At 43.1% G+C, this 18,548-nt stretch overlaps 1 protein-coding gene across 2 annotated transcripts in view; it reads right to left on the bottom strand.

Moving 5' to 3' along the window:
- Positions 1-1,045: 1,045 nt before the first annotated feature.
- The window catches only part of LOC137436121 (carboxypeptidase inhibitor SmCI-like), a 46,470-nt gene continuing 28,967 nt past the window's right edge, over positions 1,046-18,548 (bottom strand). For both annotated transcript variants that reach the window (XM_078786636.1, XM_078786635.1), the window contains exons 2-5: positions 5,201-5,269; positions 4,340-4,513; positions 1,976-2,023; positions 1,046-1,875 (exon numbers count right to left, since the gene is read on the bottom strand). In XM_078786636.1, the coding sequence (XP_078642762.1) occupies positions 1,700-1,875; positions 1,976-2,023; positions 4,340-4,513; positions 5,201-5,228 (426 nt within the window). In that variant the 5' untranslated portion in view covers positions 5,229-5,269 and the 3' untranslated portion in view covers positions 1,046-1,699. The remainder of the gene's footprint in view (positions 1,876-1,975; positions 2,024-4,339; positions 4,514-5,200; positions 5,270-18,548) is intronic.

Consider the following 18,548-nt stretch of genomic DNA (forward strand, 5'->3'; position numbering starts at 1 on the left):
ATGTTTTCATCCCTGTCTTTGTGAACAAAATCTCAGGTTGTGGACGTATTCGGACGAAATTTGGCAGAGATGTAGCGTGTGCGACAAGGACGAAATGATTATATTTTGGTGAAGATCCGGATTCGGCTACGAGAATTTTTAGTGATTTTTCACCATTGGGAGATTGGGCCAAAAACGATAAACAGGATATCTCAAAAAGTTGTGGACGGATTTGGACGAAACTTGGTGGACTGGTTGGGTGTCTGCCAAGGACAAATACATTCGATTTTGGTGAAGATCTGAATATGGATTCGGATATTGGAATTATTTAATTTTTAAAGTGATTCTTCACAAATTTAAAGTGCTTTACAAAAACTATACATTGTGGGATATCTCAAACGTTATGGATTTTGACGAAACTTGGTGGACAGGTTGTGTGTGGGAGACAAGGAAGAATCAATTAGATTTTGGTGAAGATCTAAATATTGATTCGGATATGAATTTTTTTTTTTTTTTTTTTTTAGTGAATCTTCACCATTGGAGTGATAAGGCCAACCAGGTGCAGGTATGCTCTATACAGTGTCGTTCTTATTTAAGGCTGTGAACCAACTTTAGCATAACAGCGTGATTAAGATTGTGATCGTTTCATCAGAATTGTATTCGTAGTTTCTGAGGAAATTTTTTTTTTTTTTTTTTTACGAACCACCATAAGAACTAAGAACCACCACCCCCATCCCCCACCCCCTCCCAAGCCCGATTTATATATATATTAATCCCGTGAAACTATGGTACATCACAGGTGCTGAAGGGTGTGGTCAAGTTTCATCAAAATCGTGTGTGCAGTTTCAGAAAAGAAAGTGAATACATATTTGGGTTGGGGTGGGGTGTGGGTCAAACCTGGACCCACATTGACAACCCTCTGCCCCTACCGGAAGACCCTCTTACTTCATGCCATGAACACACTTAAGTTGCAAAATATAATTTGTAATGATGCGCTGCTGCATAAGCTCCCCAGAATTAACTCCGCCACAAAAGGTTTAGTAAGCTAAAAACCAAGTCATGACGATTTATGTTCAAGGTGGCAGAAACAGTCCATTCTTTATTAAAGAAAAATAATCAAGGAAGAACTCACAACTCTAAGTTACCCAAGAACCCAGTTACAAATCATCAAACAACCACCATTTACACACCAAGACAGAGCAAAATCCAAAAAATAAAATAAACCCAAACATTACATAAATCTGTATTTAGGAAAATAGTAAATTATTATTTTCTTCCAAAGATATACATCCAGTGGCACAAAGCAATTTCAATCGTTGGCAAATCAACTCGACCACCTTTGCCTTATAAATCAAAGAACAATTATAACAATGCTGCACCATTACCCGGTAATCATTTGTAGAAATATTTAGTCTGCAAACCATTGTGTGATAAGGCCGAGAGAACAAAAGAATGGAATGGTGAGGCGAAACACATAAGGCTCAAAGGAAAAGAGGTATCGGACCTTTCATGAGAAGAAGCCATAAGCAGGTAATCTGGAGCTGACGGGCAGAAATTGTTTGGCATTTAAAGAGGAATAGGAATGTGCATTTAAGTAGAGTCAACAATGCAGAATTACATTTTAAAAAACCCTGGGAAGAGTCGTAGGGTTGGAGTGGGAACCCCAACTACAGAAAGCACGTTGTTATTTGCTAGTTGGAGACGAGCAGCCCAGGTTGGCTCAAAAAACCATGTTTGGGATGAGGGAAGCAGTGTCGTCACTTCGTGGTTGGGGCTGTGGACGCACCGTGAAGATGCTGGTACGTTGGACACGGTTGCTGTCCAAACGGCGCAACCACATAAACAGCAGCAAAGCAGCTACGGTCGCTGCGAGGCCAGCGAGGACGACTCCCAGTGCTAGAGGATAGCAGATAGAGGTGGTTAGTTGGGAGGGTGGTGGTGGTGACATTGGCATATTGGGTGTTCAGTTTATTTTGGAACTACAGATTGTCCTCACCGTGCACAATGAGGAATTTGCTCATGGAATTGTTCAATGTCGAAGATGCTGCAAATTCAAAAAGCAAGATTTAACCATCGATAATATTCAGTGTCCATTTACTTTCAACAATAAACAGTTTTTCCACTACTACTACTACTACTACTACTACTACTACTACTACGAGAGGAAAGAAGAAGGGGTTTGTTTTTATCTCGAGTGAGAAGAGAACTCGATGGAGAAACCTGAACAGCAGAATAAGGCCTGCAATTGAGGCACAATCTTTAATTCCACATCAGGTATCGTCATCGTGCACCATCTGTCCATCATGTATTTCGACTTTTCCAGCCAAACCACAAGGCCGATCCAACTGAAATTTGACAACAACGTTCTGCCCCCGACTGGTAACGGGCATCTGCAAAGCTCGTTTCAGGCACTTGTCCGGAAGTGTCAAAATGGCGGACTTAGCAAATTCCTTCAAAAATCTTTTCCTCCAGATGCACCAGTCAGAGTGCTCCCAAATTTGGGTTCGGGCCCAGATAAGCTCCAGGTGCAGTGGTCCAATTTTTACAATTCAAAACTATACTGCCTCATGCTCAAACCCAAATTATGAGAAAAACAAAATAAAATCATTGGAATTCCCAAAGTATTAACGCCACAACAGCCTTCCTCGCAAACCATTATTCTCTGCGTAAATAACAATGTCCATTGTTCACCGATGTCCTCTTTGGGATTCTGATCCATTTCATGATAACCATGGATCTTTTATAACACACGATGGTTTTATTTGTAGTGTCGTATCTCCTGCCACCTGTTGCACCATTCCAATAGTCATGTGACTGTTTTTACGCACCATTCATAGTTTTTCTTTTTGGGTGCTTTTTCCACTCTTTGGCCTGGTTTTGGCCTCGGAAGGACTCTCAGCCTTGCGGGCAGCTCAATTCTCATTCCTCGCCAAATTGGAGTTGTATCCAGAAAAGTATCGCTTTTACCAGGACGTCTTACGCGACCAAGTTGTGGATTCTACTTTTAAGACCCGAAGTTTTTCACCAAACTTGCTTGCCAGAAACGTTCTTCTTTCACTCACGGACATTCCATATCTAACGTGAGGCTCGTCTGAGGCTCGTCTTAAATTTAAAATAACGGACTTTTCATCAGTTTAGTTTTCTCAATACTGCTCGCTGTTATGTTTGCTTTGTATTAGGATTCCTGAGTGGAGAGGGATTGTAGGTCACATGGTACATTGCCAAAGGTAGCTTACCAGGAATGCTCTCAATGGCACTACATATACTAACAGGGATTCACTATGAATTTCAAGCCAAATTTTCACAAACATTTTTTACCTGCACCACCGAAGATGGATGGATGCAGGTTATGTTTTCACCCCTGTCTGTGAACAAGATATCTCAAAAAGTTGTGAACTGATTAAGACGAAATTTGACAGAGACAGAGAGTCGTATGTCATTGACAGAGAGTCGTTGACAGTGAGTAGTGTATGTGACAAGAACAAAATTAAATTTTGGTGAAGATCCACATCCGGGTAGTAGAATTTTAAGTGATTCGTCACCATTGGGAGATAGGATATCTCAAAGTTGTGGACGGATTCGGACGAAATTTGGCAGAGATGTAGCGTATGTGACGACGAAATGATTCGATTTTGGTGAAGATCCGGATTCTGATCTGGCTACTGGAATTTTCAGTGATTCTTCACCATTGAGTGATAGGGGTAAAACCAACACAGCAGGATATCTGAAAAAGTTATTGATGGATTTGGATGAAACTTGGTGGACAGGTTGGGTGTGTCACAAGACCGAATCGATCCCTTTTGATGAAGTTTTCTAGAGCATTACTTGGTTCCTCCTCATAACACAAGGGTAGTCCAGCATGCAAACAAGATTTTTTTTGAATGTCCCTTTTCTATACATTGCCACATGGCACATACCACATAAAGGGGCCTTTTCCCAAGAATGCCCCTCCTTTTCTATAGTTTACCACATGGCACATACCATATAAAGTGGCCTTTTCTATGCCACTGGCATTTTCCCCAAGAATGTCCCTTCTTTTCTATACTTTACCACATGGCACATGCAGTACCATATACAGAGACCTTTCTATGCCGCTGGAATTTTCCCCAAGTGAAAATTAAACTTTCCCTTTTGTAATGCCTGACCCCCCCCCCCCCCCACCCCTCCACCTTTCCATTAAATAAAATTAAAAACGATCCAATATCAGTCTCTGGATTGATGTGCTTTAAAGATGAAGTTTTAGAGGGACCCATTGAGCATGCAGTGTGGTCACAAATGAAATACCCTCCTGTACCTGAAGGTAAGAGGTCAAAACGATGAGGGAATGGTTACATCATAAACATTTACTCATCCATCGTACCATGATCAGAAGGTGAGCAGACTGTATGACAACCCTCATGAGAGCCAAAGTTATTCTTGTTGCCATGGCAACCACCGTATACGAACAGGCTGCAATTTCCGGTCTCTGGATCGAAGTACCAACGTCTCAATGCTGCACGGCAGGGTCCAACTTCCACCGGCTGGGCACATACAGCTGGAGTACAAGCACGAAAGCATTGCAAATGTCAAATCATTAAATAAAATAAAAAGTTAACCTTTTGTCTTCTGGCTTGCAACTTGGAGCTTGGCATCTATTTTACAAATGGAACGCAGAAAGAACGGCATTGACATGTCAGAGCCTTCTCGTAGTATTTTACAATGGTCCGAGTATACTCATGGTATTTTAATATTCCATATTGGTTTTCCATCCCTATTTGTACGAATAGAGGACGAGGCAGGCTCGAGGGAACGTGGCAACAAAGAACCAGTTTGGGTGGTTATAAAACTAACAATTGCGTGAGGGACACCGATGGACAAACCGAGTGGAGTTTATTGTGCCAATCCCAACTTCCAACCTTGAACTTTTGATACACCTGTACTTTTTCACAATCTTAAATCAAACAGTTTCTCCAAGGAGACCAGTCAGGCCAGAAGGAAGAGTCGTGAAGTTTGGGGAGGGAACAAGTTTTCTACACGTACAAATTTGCAGAAATGTAATAATCCTTCTCCACCTCTATCTTATTCCTCTTCCCTCAAACTTCTCTCCCATCTCATTTTTCATCACCTGCTATGACGTCTGACTGAAGCAAAATTTGCTTCGATGAACCTTTAATCACCCGAATCTCGGCACTCAAAAGAGACCATTCGTCAGTCACATGGTACATTGCCAAAGGTAGCTTACCAGGAATGCTTTCAAGTGAAACCTGCATCTCAAATTTGTGACCATTGTCTTTGTCACCTCCACCAACACCTACAAAGATAATGCAAATAACGATACTGCATAGACAAAGTGTGAAGATCAAATCTTACTCACATCAAGCAACAATTGTTAAAATCTTGAAAATAATGAGTCAATATCGGGAAGAAGACAACGCACTGATCATGGGACCACATATGGACAAAAGCAAGGGAAGGAAGAAACAGGAAAATTGCATTCCACAAAGTCATTTCCATTCTTAACTGCAGTTCGTCCACACGAACCCCTCCTCACTTTCGGGGAAACCTTTCACGACACGAATCTTCACAATCACCTCATGTATGTGGTGAATAGTCAACCCAACAATGGAGCTTCATACACACTTAGTCTCTCGAAAACACAACGTTCTGTGAAACGACGTTAAATTAATCTATTTATCTTGTAAGAATTAATGTAAATAGAGGGAAGGAGGGTTAGGTTCATTTATCCACATTGAATGAATCACATTTAAGTAAATACAACAACACACAACAACAGGCATTTTAAGACCATTTTCCCTGCTAGAGCGGGGGTTAGCCTTGCGGTCCCCATGACAATCTTCTCCATTTTGACCTATTTTCTGCATCTCTCCTTGTTAACCCCCTCGCCCGCATTTCTTCTTCCACCATCTTTAGCCAAGTCTTTCTCGGTCTTCCCCGTCCTCTACTTCCTGCTACATTCATTTCCATCACTCTTCTCAACCAGTCACTTTCATCCTTCCTCAACACATGGCAAAACCATCTCAACCTGTTTCTCTTCACAGCATCCATCACAGGCTCTATTCCCATCATCTTTCGCAATTCATCATTTGTCTTCCTCTCTCTCAACGATACTCCACACATGCACCGAACCATTCGCATTTCCACCCTTTCCAGCCTTTGTTGCTGCTCTACGTTCATTACCCATGTCTCGCTCCCATAAATCATAACACTTCTCACACATGCAGCACACACCATTCCCTTCAGCTTCAACGACACTCCCCTCCTCATCAGCACGCCACTCAGTTCCCGAAACTTCTTCCATGCACATCTCACTCCAGCAACCGTTGCCGAGTCTGATCCACCTTCTCCATTCAGCATGTCTCCTCGGTCGCAAAATGTTTTCACATCTTCCAGCTTCACGCCGTCTCCAAGATCCAACTCAACCTTTCCTCCAACTCAACTCAACAGCTCACTCTGTGCACATCTTACATTTGAATGTAGCTGCCACACTGGTTAATGAGCCTCTCAGACCACTACATTTTTTATGAACCCACTCAGCGCACATTGTACATTGAATGGAATTCACTCCGACACCCTTCCTACACACAGCACACGCCCACTTCCCAGTTCTTTCCACCTCACCACATGCTTCACCACTTGCCATCACCTTCGTTTTTCCGAAATTCACCTTCAGACCTTTTCTCTCCAAACATTCCTTCCACTTGTTCATCTTCTCCTTCAGTCCATCCATACCCTCCCCAATCAACACCAGATCAGCTGCATGCAACAACTCCCACGGTAAACCATCCTTTCTGTTCCGAGCCATCACCTCCATCACAGCTACAAATAGTAGTGGACTTGGTACCGACCCCTGATGCACTCCCACCTTCACCTCAAACTCACCACTGTTCCCGTCCTTCGTCCTTACAGCTGTGCGCGCTCTCTCGTACATTGCCACCACTACTCTGATCAACCATTCCTCCACTCCTAACTTCCTCAATGCCCATGTCATGATCTTCTTCACTACTGGGTGATCGGGCTTAAACTGATATATCCAGGATGTCTCAAAGTTGTCGACAGATTCAGACAAAACTTGGTGGACAGGTTGGGTGTGTGATGAGGATGAATCGATTTGATTTTGGTGAAGATCCGGGTACGAGAATTTTAAAGACTAGGGCATGCCCGTACTATATATATATCTAAAATTATATCCCCCCCCTCTATTTACATGAAATGGTTTGGTCCATTCGCAAAGCCAAAGCGAACGGCTTGCGAGTACGGTGGCAATCCCCCCCCTCTATTTACATGAAATGGTTTGGTCCAAAGCGAACGGCTTGCGAGTACGGTGACAATCCCCCCCCTCTATTTACATGAAATGGTTTGGTCCAAAGCGAACGGCTTGCGAGTACGGTGACAATCCCCCCCCTCTATTTACATGAAATGGTTTGGTCCAAAGCGAACGGCTTGCGGAGTTTGGTAAAGAAATCGCCATAGCTCGGTAACTACTTCTCCGATTAATATGAAACCTTGAAAAGGCACATCCTCGGGTCCCCAGCAATATACCTGGCAAGTTTCAAGTATATCGGACCCGTGGTTGTCGAGAAACAGCGGTCACAGACAAACAAACAAACACACAGAGATTACTGGAATTATAGATAGACTAGGGCATGCCCGTACTATATATAAGCTAGGACGTGCCCGTTCCTTGCCAAAAAAAAAAAAAAAAAAAAAATTTGTGTAGGGGTGTGTGTGTGTAAACATCCTAGGGCGTGCCCGTACGTGGGTGCAAAAAAACATGCGTGCAAACAACAACAACAAAAAAAAACTTTGAAACCACGTGGCAGTAACGACCACAGAACCCCCCCCCTCTATTTACATGAATGGTTTGGTCCATTCGCAACGACCACAGAACCCCCCCCCCCTCTATTTACATGCAATGGTTTGGTCCATTCGCAACGCCAAAGCGAACGGCGAACGGCTAAATCGCCATAGCTCGGTAAGTACTTGTCCGATTAATATGAAACCTTGAAAAGGCACATCCTCGGGTCCCCAGCAATATACCTGGCAAGTTTAAAGTATATCGGACCCGTGGTTGTCGAGAAACAGCGGTCACAGACAAACAAACAAACGTACAAATGTACAAACGTACAAACAAACACACAGAGATTACTGGAATTATAGATAGATATTGAAGTGATTCTTTACCATTGAGTGATAGGGCCAAAAACGATATGTATCATGATGTCAAAGTTGTGGACGGGTTATGACCAAACTGGGTGGATGAGTTTGGTGTGTTACATATTTTGTGCGTCATCCACTCCTTCCAGTGATTTGACTTGAAATCATAATCACTGCTTCCATCAGGTGAGCCGAGGAGTGTCCCTGCTTCTTAAAAAAAAAAATTGTAAGCATTTTGTATGAAACTAACAATGTGCCTTCGCAGTCAAACATGTTAAACTTAAAAAAAAATTCTGCGATGAATCAGGAACCGCCAGGAACCTATCCCTCTTTTCCCCATTGAAACAATGCCCCCATATTCACAGATTTGTCATTCGCGGCATTTTCCAGGGCCATATCCTCCACAAATGTCGGTGGTCCGACTGTATTAACTCGTGTTTATAATTCTATCGGATTGCTTATTTGAACTAAAAGGTCTTCAATGATCTCTGTGACCCCTTTGGTACCTCAGGCTGGGTGCGTACAGACATGGCTGGTCCAAAAGCTACCCTCTCACCTGAAGCAGGTGCTGTTACCCCACTGTATCTTGCCCAGATCCCTCCTGGTGCAAGCAGTCCACATGGACAGTTTGTTTTTGAGAAACAGGTGAAGGCTTTCATGAAACAGAAGAATAGAATATCGAATGATCGTATAAAGGCTATTTTCCCCGCAAGAGCAGGGGTTAGCCTTGCTTGAAATTTTTGCAGAAAAATACATTTTTGAATTGTATGACTATCTGTGGCTTCCTCGATGATGTTAAACATTTGATTCGTTTGAGCTTAGCTTTGATTATCCTCTGAAGTATGGAAAACGATACTCTGGTTTTATCAAATTGTTCTCTCCTGGTACTTCAATCGCTTCATCAAGTTCCATCACGTAAACACACACTGGGTCCAGTCCTGCAGAGATCGCTCATTCTCTGAAGACATTAAATAATTTGATTGATGATTGAAACTTTTTCTTTGAAGACCTTAATTTATGTTTCGAGACTAATTTCACCTCCAACCTTGGAGTACAGGGATCGTGATATTATTTGATGATTAACTGATAGTTCACATCCCAAATCGCTTGACTTACCTTGACTCGAGGTCTGAAAACACTTTAATCATAATCTTCCCACATCTTCCCACATTTTCCCATTTTAAACTCGATGTTGGTGACCTGAAGGCATGATGACAGATGAACTGTTCTTCCATGGAGTGCATTGTTTGTTGATAATAATGGAATTTTGTTGGATTAATCCCTAATTACTTGATTAAAAGGTATGCATCATCATAATGAAATAAAATTGCTACATTGAACCATTCATTGTGCATTTCTCTTGATAGAGCCAGCTCTGTGTAAGGAAAGATCATATGACATCAGGTTCCTCAATGTGGATCAGGTAGAGACAGATTGGAGTGTGTTCGAAGGTAGTCCAGCACGTACACGAGATTGATTTAACTTTGATCCCTTCAGCCATTATCGTGGTAACTAAGTCATTTTTTACTTAACATGACCTCTGACCCCAAAATCTGTTGATGTTTACATCGTCATACATTCACCAAGTTTGATTTAAATCCCTTTATGTTCTAAAGTTGTCACATTTTTACCTGACATGACCATTGACCTCTCAATGCCCATAATCCAATCGGTTCATCTTTGCATGATAATACTTACACCAAGTTTGTTCAAATTCTCATCATTGCTTCACAAGTTGGCCTGGTAACTATTTTTACTTGACGTTACCTCTGACCTCTTGAGCCCAAAATCTAATCTGTTCATCGTTACATCATTACACACACCTGTACCAAGTTTGACCTGGATCCCTTCAGCCGTTTTCAAGTTATAATCTTATTACAGACTTCGACCTATTGACCCAAAAATCAAATCGGTGTTAATCTTTGTATCAGAATACATATTTGCACCAACTTTGGTCAAAATCCTATCACTGGTTCACAAGTTATCGTCGTAATTGGATTTTCACCGAACATGACCTTTGACTTGGTGACACCAAAATGTCATCTTTTCATATTTTCCTCATTTAACATACCTGCACCATTGACTTGGATCCCTTCAGCCATTCTCTTGTTATTGTGGAAACGAAAACCTATCACGGGTGCATGGACTGACAACCCGAAAACATCATGCTTCCGGCGACTTCATTGCCAGAGGCATAAAAAATAGGGGCAATACCCCTGGGCACTCACCTGGTGGAATAAAACAGCATGCTACACTGACTGAAGGTATTTTAAACAGTATCACGGTATTTTAAAACCAACTTCAATGGTTACTAGAAGACAGGGCAACATGTAGAATCATACGAACATAATCATTAGACTTCAAACAGAAAAATACCTATTTTGGGGGGCAACCCCTGCCTTTCCACCCACCTCCTCCAAATACCTCCTCAGACCTCTTTTTCAAATGCCTTGAACAAACATTGGTACATCACTGGTGATGAAGGTTGTGGTCAAGGTTAATCAAAACTGTGCGTGTGTGGTTTTGGTGATGAGAGCAAATACCTAATTTTGGGGGTGAAACCACACCCCTTTAACCCCTGTTTTTTGTTTTTTAAAATAACGGCGTAGCCCATATGGCAAAGCAGTCCAGAAAAGTGTTTGTCCATCCGTATGTATGTATGTATGTATAAATATATGTGTGTGTGTGTATATATATATATATATATATATAAATAATATATATATATATATGTGTGTATGTATGTCCCCTCAAACGTATACCAATCATAGCTGAGGATCTGGTCACATGACAGGGTGATGTGATTTCGTCTGATGTCATTGCGGCGTACAAGGGCTGCCTCCACACTCCGGCATTTTGATTACAATATCGTTTAGGCCGAACATATCGTCGAACCTGTCGTATATCACAATCACTATGCTCTCCCTTTATGTTTTTCATTCAGTGTGAGACACAAACAAACCGATTGTTAAAATGATCATCAACTATCAAAAGCATAGATGTTATGGATCTTCCAACGACAGTACGTATAGGCCTTAGGCTTCATGCCTTCATCATCACCTTCAGGCCGCTTCGGTCAAATTAGCCCAGGTTTCTTAATACAGTAGTGTTGTTTTTGTAATAATAATAATAATAATAATAATAATAGCGTCAATACCAATGATATAGTAAATACAGACTTGGCATTTAATATGGAATATATATTTTTTCTTGACTTGGGTTTACTTTCTGAACTCAGTATATCAATTTGGTGAGTTTCTTTTACCCTTCGGTGATGTCTTTGTTGAAAGAACCATGTCACTGATTGTGTTTCGCAGCAAGAAGTCAATAACAGGATTATATCACAGGTGGCGTGACAAAATGTAAGGACAGGTACATTTGACGATTGGCTTCACAATCAGGTATATAAGGGTTGTTGCGTTCTGTATTAGTGGAAAACAACTGCTGCACGTCTACAAAAGTTATTGCCGCTTCCTCTGGAGATGGTCCGTCAACTTGACAATGCTGTTTGTCATGGAGTGGTGGCTTTACGAAATTCTGGCATGAAACAGCGTGCTATTGCTCGGCAGTATGGCATCACTCAAGGTCAGGTGTCAAAGATCCTGAAACGAAATGCTCAGAGAGGTGTCCCTACTCCAATACCGAGGCCAGGACGTCCACGCAGAACCACAAGGAGAGATGATCGCCTGCTGCAATGGCCGTACCAAGTCAGCTAATCGGCTTAGGGCTGAGTGGCAGCAACTGACCAATGTGCCTGTATCCAGAAGGCTAGTCAACCAACGACTGGTTCAAGCAGGCTATCGTGCCAGGCGTCCCCTGAGAAATCCATGCCTCACCAGACAACACAGCCAGCGTCGATTGCAGTGGGCCAGAGAGCACCGTCAATGGCAGCCAGGACACTGGAATCACGTGACCTTCAGTGACGAGTCTAGATTTCTGGTCTATCGTCAAGATGGCCGCGTCCGAGTGCGCAGACAAGTGCATGAAGCCCACAACGAAGATTGTATAGTGCCAAGAGTCCAAGCTGGAGGTGGTGGGGTGACTGTTTGGGCTGCTTTTCATGCAGGGGGCAAAACTGACCTGGTTGTTCTGAATGGAAACCTGAACCAGTTCAAGTACAGGGTCATTCTGGAAGAAACATTGCTTCCATTTGCTCTTACAGCCTTTCAAGGAAACTTTGTCTTCCAAGATGACAATGCACGGCCTCATCGTGCTCGCATGATCCAACACTTTCTTGCTGACCGTGGTGTAGAGCATATGGAGTGGCCTGCCATGTCCCCGGATATGAATCCGATAGAGAAATTGTGGGCAGAATTAACGCGTCAAATCGACAACTTGGACCAGCAGCCGACCTCTGTGCGTGAATTGCAGCAGGCTATTGTCACTGCAAGGCAAGCGATTCCTGTCCAAACTTTGGCAAATCTCGTGAACAGCATGCCTCAACGTGTACGTGCTCTCCTGAATGCTCGTGGGGGTTACACGAAGTACTGAACTGTAATTTTACTGTCCGTAATCCCAGTCATAATTTAGCTTTTGTTTTTGTTGAAAATTTTTTTGGCTAATGTGCAAAATAAAGAGATACTTCTGGAAAACGTACAGAAGTTTAACAGTACTGTCCGTGAATTGAGTTCGATATCAGTTTATATCACTTTCAAGGATCAATTTATTTGCTTCGAAATGTCAAATGTCGTTTTTGTTTCTTTTAAAGGTCACATTAACAAAATCTAGAATAATTTCAACATAATTCCAATGAACGTTTGGTTCTAAGTCATCTTGAAAAGTAAGTCCAACCCCACAAAAAAAATATTCCATATTAAATGCCAAGTCTGTATAATCGTAACACTGCAATTCCTTTGTCGTTATTGCAAAGTTTCTAGATTGAAGCGTTGTCTGGTTCATGAATCAATGATGAGCGGTGTTCGGTACAAATAATGCGGAAGTAAGGAATTAGCCAATGTTTTTTATTATCATTTTCATAATAATGTAACGTTAATATTATAGTAAATCTAATCGTAGTGACTGCAAAGTAACTGGAGGTTAAAATATATCATCTTCCATATATTACCCTTAAAGTAGCGTCAGTTTTGTGGCCGTCCATAATGCGACATCATACCTTGTCTGCTCTACTGGACTAATTTTGCACCATCTCTCTGGCTCCGACCTCACTCTCTCTGACCACCTAGCCATCACTCTGACCATCAACATCCCCACCCCAGCACCAAGGCATTATCGCACTATCAACTTCCGTAAGCTAAACGCTCTTTCACCTACCTCATTCTCATCGACCCTCTCTGAAAAAATGTCCACTTCTCCCTTCGTTGACCTCCACACCCCTTCTGACCTCACTGACTACTACAACCACACTCTCCTCCTGCCTTGACCAACTTGCGCCTATAAAAACCAAAACAGTTTCTTTCACCCATTCTGCTCCCTGGTTTACCCCTGAACTCCGCCTGATGAAAACTCGTGCTCGCCAACTTGAAAGACTCCGCAATAAAACAGGTCTCACAGTTCACTCCCAGGCCTAAAAGGACCACATACAACACTATAAAGATGCCCTCTCCCGCGCCCGCTCCGCCTACTACTCTCAAATTATCCACTCTGGCTCCGGAAACCCAAAAGCACTCTTCTCTACAATAAACAAACTCCTCAGCCCCCTGAACACCACCACCCAGTCATTCACAATAGACAACTGCATCTCCTTCCTTTCATTCTTCCAACGCAAAATTGAAAACATCTACAACAGCTTGACCACCGCTGCACCCGCTCCCCCTCAAACCACCTGCCCCCCCTTATCCTGCCATCCCCTGTCTCAATTCTCCCCAGTCTCCCCTACTGACCTCTCTGAACTCATCGGAATGAAAACTGCCACCTGCACTCTTGACCCCATCCCCTCCAGCTTTGTCAAGGCCTCCCTTCCTGCTCTCTCTCCACTTATCATTGCAACAATAAACTCCTCCCTGTCTACAGGCATCGTCCCACCATCCCTCAAAATTGCTGCTGTTACCCCCATTCTGAAAAAACCTGGACTAAACCCTGACACCCTAAATAACTTCAGACCCATCTCCAACCTACCATTTCTGTCAAAGGTTTTGGAACGCGCTGTAGCCACTCAACTCAAACATCACCTCTCTGCCAATAACCTGTATGAAACATTCCAATCCGGATTCCGCTCCAACCACAGTACTGAAACTGCTCTACTCAAAATCACCAACGACCTTCTCCTCTCCTCTGACGCTGGCAACCTCAACATTCTCATCCTCCTCGACCTCAGCGCCGCCTTTGACACCATCGATCACACCATCCTCCTCACCCGACTTGAAACCACCTTTAACATTACCGGCACTGCCCTCTCTTGGATTAAATCATACCTCTCTGACAGACGTCAGTTCATCTCCATCAATAACTGCAAATCCCCCACTGCTCCCCTCCCCCAAGGTGTCCCCCAAGGTTCAGTTCCTGGCCCCCTCCTCTTCATCCTTTACCTGTCCCCCCTCGGTCACTTAATCCGCCGTCATGGTCTCCAATTCCACTGCTTCGCCGATGACATCCAGCTTTTCATCTCCACCAAGTCCATCTCCACCGCCACCCACTCTATCCTGACAAACTGCATCACTGAAATAAAATCCTGGCTTCAAATCAACTTCCTCAAACCTAACTGTGATAAATCTGAAATAATCATCATTGGCCCAAAAACGCTCACCAAGTCCACCCATAACTTTGCCCTCAACATCGACGGTTTCCCAGTATCCACTAGGCTGGGCCAAATCGGAGGTGATTTTCCTAATTCAATGTAATTTACCTAAAAGTTGTGAGTGAGTATCAGGAACAAAATCATGAAAAAAAAATTCAAAAATATTGACGTTTTACGGTCAGACAGCCCGTTACCATAGCAACAGTTACAGACGACTCAAAAAATGCCTAAATTGACGATTTCTCAAGCTGTGTTTGACCCCCAGAGTTGATTCTGGTACCAAAAGATGCAGAATTGAAAGCCAAGGATGATTGGAGAGCTTAACAATGTCTGTGACACAATTCAATACCACTTTTATCCAAAAAACTGATTTTTGTCTGAAATTTCAAGCATATTTATGGAAAAAAATTGAAAATTTTGCTTTTTAATCATAGGATAACCATTAATCAGATTAAATTTACTTTAAATTGTCTTTTACAACCTTGTATTGTCCAGTTTTTATAACTGTTATAACGTTGTTTAAATTTGGCCATCTTCATTTCAATAAAAAAAAGTTAACAAAAGCAGCTTACAATCATTAATTTTAATGCCTGCTTTCGGTTGTTACTGTAACCATTCATCAGGGCGTTCAAGGCACCCTTGCACACATCAAGGATAGGCGCTCTTGTCTTCGATACAACGGCAGTGAACTCTGGGGTCAAGAGTGGAGTCGTAGTAAGACTGGAGACTGAGTTTGGCAGGAGTCTTCTGCAACTGGCGTGTCGGCACCACATCCACGAATTGGTTGGAGGGGCGTCTTGCTCAATAGTGTATGGCCCCACCACAGGACCTAATGAACAGCTGTTCAAGCGACTGCTCAACACTTGGAGTGAATTGGACCAGGGCAACGACACATTGGTCGAGGTGTCTGCTCAACAGAGAGAGCTGGCTGGCCATGTACATGCCACCATCACCTTCCTTCAGACGTGGATGGACAATAGCACAAAGGAGACTCTTCGACACGACTACCTGGAGCTGGCACACCTCACACTGCTGTTTCTTGGAGGGACTGTCCCTGATGGTATGAGGACCATCACTATCAAAGCTCCTGGGGCATTCCACCACGCCCATTGGATGAGCAAGACTTTATACACTATAAAGGTGGCACTCTTCCGTTGGCAGCTGGGAGATATCTACACACCCGAAGAGCTGGAAGACATAACCAGTCTCGCTGCATTCATGTCAGTCTTCTACACTAAAGCGTGGTTGACATGTACCAGTGCTGCAGATGCACCATCTAACGACATGTACCTGATGAAGAACCTCCTCAAGGCTGAGGCCAGTATCGCAAAGAATCCAACAAAGTGGCCTGCCAAATTTCTGTCCTTTGTGACTGTGGCCCGAGAGAAGCTACAAAACCATTTGTGGTACCTCTCAGAGAGATTGGTCTCTTTGGCACTCTTCTCGGACAGAACGTCATCTGACAAGCAGACTATGAGAAGGGCTATGCTCAGGTACCATGACTGACATGCACATAACATGATACAGGAGCATATATGCACATAACATGATATATGCACATAACATGATATATGCACATAACATGATACAGGAGATGCCAGCCTCACAGCAATTGGGGAGTAAAGCCCTCAAAGACTTTGTTGGTTACGACTCTTGGAGCATGTTTGAACTCTTGGGTATTGACTCCAGTTTTGTCAAGCTCCCCGTTGCACAGTGGCCCACCTCAGACAGCTATCGTCATGGCAAGGAAGTTGTGGCCAAACTCCCAGTTGTCAATGACGCAGCAGAGCGGACACTTGGACTCGCCACAGATTTGAACACTAACAAGGCCCCCAAATCTGAGGCGCAGCTCCAGGCTCTATACAGGGTTGTGAAGGGCGTCAGGGAGAAGCTGCCTGGACTGGCAACATCCACTGAGGTTGTGACTAAGAAGTCATTGGCCTCCATTGATTACAATTGGGACTAGGTTTTTTATTTTGTTATCAATGTTCAATGTCAGACCTTAAATTTGAGACAAAAAAGCTTAATCAATGACAAAAGTTAATTTAAAGTACATTTAATTTGACTATAGCTCTGATTAATGATTATCCTATGATTAAAAAGCAAAATTTTCATTTTTTTTTCAAACAAATGCCTTAAATTTGAGATAAAAATGAGTTTTTGGGATAAAGGTTGTATTGAATTGTGTCACAGACATTGTTAAGCTATCCAATCATCCTTGGCTTTCAATTCTGAATCTTTTGGTACCAGAATCAACTCTGGGGGTCACACACAGCCTGAGAAATCATCGATTTTAAGAATTTTTTGAGTCGTCTGTAACGGTTGCTATGGTAACGTGCTGTTTTACCGTAAGACGTCAATATTTTTGAAAAAAAAATTCATGGTTTTGTTTCTGTTACCAGCCACAACTTTTAGGTAAATTACAACCTTGTAGTATGAAAAATTGAAAATCACCCCTGATTTGGCCCAGCCTAGTATCCACCTCCCCTCACATCCAGAATCTTGGCATCATCTTTGACCAAACCCTCTCCTTCGACAAATACACTAAACAGATCACAAAGACAGCCTTCTTTCACCTGAAAAACATCGCCCGTCTCCGTCCATCCCTCTCCTCCATGGCTGCAGAAACCCTCATCCACGCCTTCATCACTTCCCGTCTGGACTACTGCAATAGCCTCCTTTATGGTTCACCCTCAACAATCACCAATAAACTCCAATACATTCAGAACTCCGCTGCCCGTCTACTCACCCATTCCCGGACCCGTGACCACATCACCCCCGTCCTTTACAAGCTTCACTGGCTCCCCATCTCCCAGAGAATCCAGTACAAAATCCTCCTCTTGACCTACAAAGCCCTCCATAACCTGGCCCCATCCTACCTGGCTGACCTCCTCTCCAGACACACTCCCACCCGCAACCTCCGCTCTGCTGGTACCAACCTCCTGACCCCCCCCCCCCCCATCCGGACCAAATTTAGATCCTGGGGGGACAGGGCCTTCTCCATCGCTGCTCCCACCCTCTGGAACTCGCTACCTCACACCATCAGAGACTCCTCCTCACTCACCACATTCAAAACATCACTCAAGACCCACCTGTTCAACACTGCATTCAACATTTAACCCACAGCATTTAACCCCTGACTATCTCCTCTCCTTCTCCCTCCTTTGTGCTTTGAATATTTCCCTATTGATTCTTCTTTTTTTTGCAATTGTTTTTATGTTTTGCTATGCATTATGTTTTGCACTCTGTCAAAGCATCTTTGGGCTTCCTGAAAAGCGCTATATAAAATAAATGCATTATTATTATTATTATTATTATCATTACGTCAGTGATGTCTTTACGATGGCTGACTTCACCGACCGACATTTTAATTTACTCGCTCACTATGGGAGTGGCAGGAAGGGTCGTTCCTCTTTGGGGTATATATTGTTACAGACACGACTTTGATGTTAAGGTGGGCCGAGCGGAATGGCCGTCGTGTCCGCACAAATTACCCGATTGTACTCGAACGTCGACGAAGCCGCGCTACGCTGGCTCAATAGGAAAGAGAAGACACCCGGCTGGGTTATAATGACACAATACGACACCAGGGGTTCAGTTCTCAAGACCTCCGGAGGAGGTTATATTAAGGCGGAAGGTTAGATTACAACTACAAGAGGTACATCATAGGAAGACAGGCACTTAGACACAACCTTATATTATTCCCGACAGACCACAGAGA

Source organism: Myxine glutinosa, chromosome 11, assembly GCF_964187855.1.
Source record: "Myxine glutinosa chromosome 11, kmMyxGlut1.1, whole genome shotgun sequence".
In the NCBI taxonomy this organism is placed as follows: Eukaryota; Metazoa; Chordata; class Myxini; order Myxiniformes; family Myxinidae; genus Myxine; species Myxine glutinosa.